At 33.4% G+C, this 6,379-nt stretch overlaps 1 protein-coding gene across 1 annotated transcript; it reads left to right on the top strand.

Moving 5' to 3' along the window:
• The first annotated feature begins 4,025 nt into the window (after window positions 1-4,025).
• Window positions 4,026-4,982, top strand: LOC141552716 (olfactory receptor 6B9-like). The gene has a single exon (XM_074284741.1). It carries the CDS (start codon window positions 4,026-4,028, stop codon window positions 4,980-4,982), a length of 957 nt encoding a protein of 318 aa, XP_074140842.1.
• The last annotated feature ends 1,397 nt before the right edge of the window (window positions 4,983-6,379 follow it).

Here is a 6,379-nt window from a genome sequence, read left to right on the forward strand (position 1 = left end):
GTATGTATATGGACATGTGTATAAACATGCATGCATACATGCACACATATGTATGTGTATATGTATATACATAAATTATTCTGAAAGTCTTAGTGCAAATTTAAACTTTAAATTTCACTAAAACTTTTGGGACACTATGCACACATACACAGATATAAACATATATACATACATGTATATATATATTTATGTATCTCTATATGGAGATACATATATAACCATATACACCTGTATATTGTCTATGAATACTTAAAAACCTCATAGCTTTTATTGCTTACTGATTACCCATTTTGTTTCCTGTAATTTCTGTATTTCTCTGTTGTTCTTCCTATATTTTACCTATTTTTAGAGCACAGTGCAAAAAGCTCTGAAGTTGAGCATAGAGGATCTGAATTCAAATTCTGAATTTGCCATTTACCAATGTAACCTTTGCCAATGCATAATCTCTATAAAATTAATTTTTCCTCATTTATGAGAAATGTGGGGATCAGTCATCTGGTCTGTTATTTTTGATTTTAAATCCAATGTAACTTTTGATTTTAAAATCCTCAGATTAGATATTATTATGGTAATGTGCCTGATCAACAAATAAAAGCAGCATTTTTAATTCACTTTTTCTATTTTAAATTCATTTGATTATTTTTTTTAAACATTAGAGAAATATTTTTTGTTTATTTCTTTTTTTTAAATCAAATCTTGCGTATGGACTCCTTCTTTGTCCAGGCATCTACAATTTTTATGAATAACAAATCACTTTCCTCTGGATATTCCTGTTCATCAGAAAAGAAGACTATCATTTGACATTGTAGGCACCCTCCTGGAGGTTATCCTCTATTTTGTCAATTTCCTGATTTTCTTGGTTTCAGAGATACCAGATTTACCAAAAACAGATCACCTCTGTCTAAGCATTTTTACTTTTTTGACAGGGTTACTTAGCAGGTAGATCAGGGAATGCCTCAGAAATACTCTGCTTAGATTTATTTCATTTTATTATTTCATTCAAGCTTTTTATTTTCAAAACATATGCAAGGATAATTTTCCACCATCGACTCTTGCAAAACCTTGCATATCAATTTCTCTCCCCTTCCCCTTCACTCCTTGGCCTAGATGGCAAGTAATTCAATATAATAAATATGGTAAAAATACATGTAAATCCTATATAGGCATATATATTCTACAATTATCTTGCTGCTTAGATTTTAACAAAATCAATAAAATTTGGTATAAAGAAATATATTCTAAAGGACTACAGTTACAAAGTTTATAATTGGTTGAATGGTAGTAATCAAAGAATCATTAATGGTTTATTCTCAGCTTGATAATAGAGTAACATGGAATAAGCCAGAGATCTGTGCTTGGCTTGGAGCTCTTTCTATGTGTTTCTGTCTCTCTGTGTTTTCTCTCTGTATGTATATGTTTCTCTCTTTTTTTTCTTTGTGTGTGTGTGTGTGTGTGTGTGTGTGTGTGTGTGTGTGTGTGTGTGTGTGTGTGTAGTAAATATCAAGTCCAAGATCTGAACCAATATTCTATTTTTAAAACCGATGGATTTTCTGCCACTCCTTGTTTCATCCCAGGGTTCTGTCATTAAAAAACTCCAATGTATCCCTCTTGCTCCTACTATAAAGCTCAATCTTTTCTTTCTGGTCTATAACATTCATTACAACCTGATTCCATTTTTCCAACTGATTGAATGAATGAATCACTTCTCTTCTTACTCTCAACATGCCATTAGCTGCTTTTGTTTTTCTTTTAATTTTTGTAAATAATTTAGATAAAGTTATAAGTAATTTTACATGCTTTTCTGAGGAAATAACATGTTTGAGAGACTTAGGCTTATGGAGAAAAATGAATTCTCCTGACAAACTTTTTTTCTCATTTGTGTGCTTAATATTTCAATTCATAGAGATGTTGTATTAGCATATATTATTTGAAAAAAATTGGCAATTACTAACAAGTTAAACCAAAGAATATAAAAAGTTACAGTTAATGATTCACAGATTCTACTATATGTGTAAGTAAAAATATTTTAGGAGTTGGTTTCACAATGCTCCTAAAAACAAAAATCATTTCATAAGATACTTAATTTCCTCATAATCATGAAACCATCCCTATATGGGCTATAAAAATAAATAAGTATTCTGAGTGATATATGAAGAAATTCAGATCATTCTCTGAGAGCTCCTTCTCTCTTCTCCTCATGTCACATCATTCTGAACCCTTACAGTACCACTATTACCTCCTTCACCCATTGCACATGAAGAGGTGGACCCTCTTTGACATTGCAATACTTTCTAAAACCACAAATGGACCTATGCCATCCCACCTTCTCTAGCAGATTGTCATGTCTACCAACCTCACTTACTAATCTTCAGTCTCTCTATGTCTACTTGCTTCTTTCCTTCTGTAGACAAATATATTCATGTCTCCCTCATCATCAAAACAAAACTCTTACTTGAGCTGTCCATCCTAAATTAGATACCATCCTATACCTCTCTGTAATAATTATGAGGAATAGTAATCTAGTTTGGTTAGAATGGAGAGGTGATATAGAGGTGAAAGACTAGAGTGGTAATTTAAAATCAGGTTGCAGAAGACCTAAAAAAGTAGACCTAAGAGTCTGTATCTTATTCTAAAGGTAATAGAGAAAGAAGCTTGTTTTTTATGGGGTATTTTATTATATCAGGCTTGTGAGAAAATAAGATAATTTTGGCAAGAAACATTGAAAAAGGGGAGAATACTAGATGAAAAGGGTTCCAGAAATGGACTCCAAGAAGAGCTTATCTATTGAAATAAAAAACAAAAACATCAGATGGGATTCTTTTCTTTTTATATGGACCTCTTCTGGTCCCTCCTTCATCTTTTTTGCTTCATGAAATGGAGGGAAAAAGTTGTTCTTTCTTTCCTGCTTGTTTTAAGGAGTTCAGGAGATAAAATTTTGTGGGTTTTTTTGACTCTGGGTATCTTAGCAGCTTCCAGGAGCATTGGAAAGATTTTTTTTTCTTATCAGACTCAATCTCAGGAAACTAGGAGGTAGAAAAAAAGATTAAATAGCCATTAACTGGAAGTGTATGTGTATGGCAAAGTGAAATGAAATCAGTTCCTAGAGTTAGAGAGTTAGATGGACCTGGGTTCAAATACTGCTGTTGATATTTCCCATTGCAACCATGAAGAATTCACCTAACCTCTATGATTCTCAGTTTTCTCATTTATTAAATAAGAGTTTTAAACAAGATGGCCTCTGAATTCCATTCCACTTCTCAATTTATCATCTTAATTCCTGAAAAGGGATCTCTAGAACTGAATGTAACTACATCAGTGAGACCATTTCCTATAAAAATATATCATAATGTTCTCCTCCACATTCATTATTTGGTTTTTATGTATATTAGAGGCTCATAAGGACAGCTGATCTGCTGTATGAAATTACAAAGAGATGAAAATATTTTTAGAATTTATGATTATATTTTCCATAGATAATATGCATAGGCTTAATGACAACTTCTTTGAGTGGATTGGGAGACACGTACATTATTACTAACAATTCATTGAGAGAGTAATTAAAATGTAATAACTATAGATGACTTGAGTTATTGTGGGTCAGAGCTATTTCGGGAATTTTTATTTTAGAATCAGACATTGTGGAACATCCTGAGGGAACTGAAAAAAGACTAAAGAAAAGTAAACCTCACAGAAGAGCTGCCTGTCTTCATCAGCCTGATTATTGAACTAGATCTTCACCAGAACTTCACTTCAAAAATTCTGCCTCATGATTTTACTATAATGGACTCAAGAGATTCCTGATTATGGACCATAATCCTGTATATAACTTTACTTCTTACTTCCCTCAAAGATCACTTTGTAAGCAGTTAGATGATTCTGGTGGTATCCAGGATTCAAATGATATGAGATAGAGAGTATTGTGGTTAATGCAAGAATCCAAGTTCCCTGAGGCACCACTGTTTAATCCCTAACATTGTATATTGTACTTCTAATGTAGGTTCTCCTAAAACCACAGTGCCCTGACCATGTGGCAAGAAAATAGCACTACTGTCACTGAGTTTATCCTTGTGGGCTTTCCTACTGCCATTTGGCTGCAGACACTGCTCTTCTTCCTATTTCTTGGAACCTATCTATTTGTATTGATGGAGAATCTAGTCATTATCCTTACTGTCTGGACCAACAGCTCCCTTCACAAACCTATGTACTACTTTCTGGGTTGCATGTCCTTCCTGGAGATATGGTACATTTCTGTCACAGTCCCCAAGATGTTGGCTGGTTTTCTTCTTCACCCTAATACCATCTCATTTTTGAGCTGCATGGTTCAACTCTACTTTTTCCTTTCACTTGCCTGCACAGAGTGTGTACTCCTGGCTGTCATGGCATATGACCGCTATGTGGCAATCTGCCAGCCACTCCACTACCCGGTCATCATGACCATAGACCTCTGTTTTCAGTTGACTACCTTTTCCTGGGCATGTGGCTTCTCTATTGGTATAATCAAAGTCTACTTTATCTCTCGTGTCATTTTCTGTGGTAACAATGTGTTAAACCACTTTTTTTGTGATGTTTCTCCCATCCTTAAATTGGCCTGCAAGAACATTTCCATGGCTGAGATGGTAGACTTTGCCTTAGCCATTGTAATCCTAATATTCCCTTTCTCAGCCACTGTTCTCTCCTATGGTTTCATTATCTCTACTGTCCTAAATATCCCCTCAGCTGCAGGACAAAGGAAGGCTTTCTCTACCTGTGCTTCCCATCTCACTGTGGTGATAATCTTTTACATGGCAGTAATCTTTATGTATGTTCGGCCTCGAGCAATTGCCTCCTTCAACTCCAACAAACTGATCTCAGCTGTATATGCAGTCTTCACTCCCATGTTAAATCCTATTATTTACTGCCTGAGGAACCAAGAAGTCAAGGATGGCATCAGAAAAACCCTTAGCAGTGGCTGGACCCTATTCTGTAGAAATCCCTCCTCTTGAAAAGCCCTCTCATTCCTTTTCAGGATTCTAGAAATCATTCCCAAGAGGGAAAAGAACTGCTGAAAAAAAGTACTGAGAGCCCAGAAATGCCAGCTTAATTTTGTGATACAAAATAAAATTGTCAAAATAGAGTAGAAGAGAGAAAGTGAGACAGAGACAGGGACTGAGAAGGGTGATACTAACTAAAATTCTCAAAAGTAAAGTAGGAGAGAGAAAATGAGACAGGGATAGAGACAGATACTGAGGAAGAAAGAGAAAGAGAGAAAGAGAAAGGGAGAGCAGAGACAGACAGAGAGAGCTAAGGAGAAGTAGATAGTGATATTATATATATGTGTATATATATATATATATATATATATATATATATATATATATATATATATATATATATATAAAACAAAATTATTTGAAATAACTGAAAAAAGTTCAACTTAATTTTTTTTACATAAGACAAATGTGGATCCAATAGCCAAATGCTGAATAATAACTAATAAATAGATGTATAAAATGATTTCACATATGTGTGTAATACATATGTATGTACATATGTATGGATATACACATATAAATATTTGTGTCTAATGGTAGCTATCTCTGGGAGGGAGAAAAAAAAGAAAGTTGCATGATAGCTTTATTATATATTTAAAAAGAATAGTAAATTGCACATAATGGATTTGCTGTTTCATGTGCAATCATTTTTGTTTCTATTCTATGTCATAAAAATCCTTCTTTTATTTATTTAATTCAGAATAAAATCAGTTTAGTGATTAAGCATTAGAAAATGATGTAACCATATTTTAAAAATTTAATCAAAACCATATGATTATTTTAAAGAAATGTAGGTAAAAAATTAAAAGCACTATTGCCTTCATGATAAAATTCTTTTTATACCTTTTTTATTTATAAGATATATGCATGGATAATTTTTCAGCATTGACAATTGAAAAATTTTTTGTTCCAATTTTTCTCCACCTTACCTCTACCCTCTCCCCCAGATGGCAGGTAGACAATACATGTTATATATGTTAAAGTATATGTTAAATACAATATATGTATACATATCCATAGTTATTTTGCTGCACAAGAAGACTCATACTTTGAAATAATATATGAGAAGGAAATAAAAAATGCAGGTGGACAAAACAGAGGGATTGGAAAAGCTATGTAGTGGTTCACATTCACTTCCCAGATTTCTTTCACTGGGTATAGTTGATTCTATTCATTATTGAACAAATGGAACTAATTTGGTTCATCTCATTATTGAAGAGAGCCACATCTATCAGAATTTATCATCCTGTAGTATTGTTGTTGAAGTATATAATGATCTGGTCCTGCTCATTTCTCTCAGCATCAGTTCATGTAAGTCTCTCCAGGTCTTTCTGAAATCATTCTGTTGG

The sequence above is a fragment of the Sminthopsis crassicaudata genome, chromosome 2 (genome assembly GCF_048593235.1).
Source record: "Sminthopsis crassicaudata isolate SCR6 chromosome 2, ASM4859323v1, whole genome shotgun sequence".
Lineage (NCBI taxonomy): Eukaryota > Metazoa > Chordata > Mammalia > Dasyuromorphia > Dasyuridae > Sminthopsis > Sminthopsis crassicaudata.

Excerpts from the sequence above, each read along its gene's own strand:
- LOC141552716 (XM_074284741.1), top strand. The coding sequence starts at position 4,026 with ATGTGGCAAGAAAATAGCACTACTGTCACTGAGTTTATCCTTGTGGGC.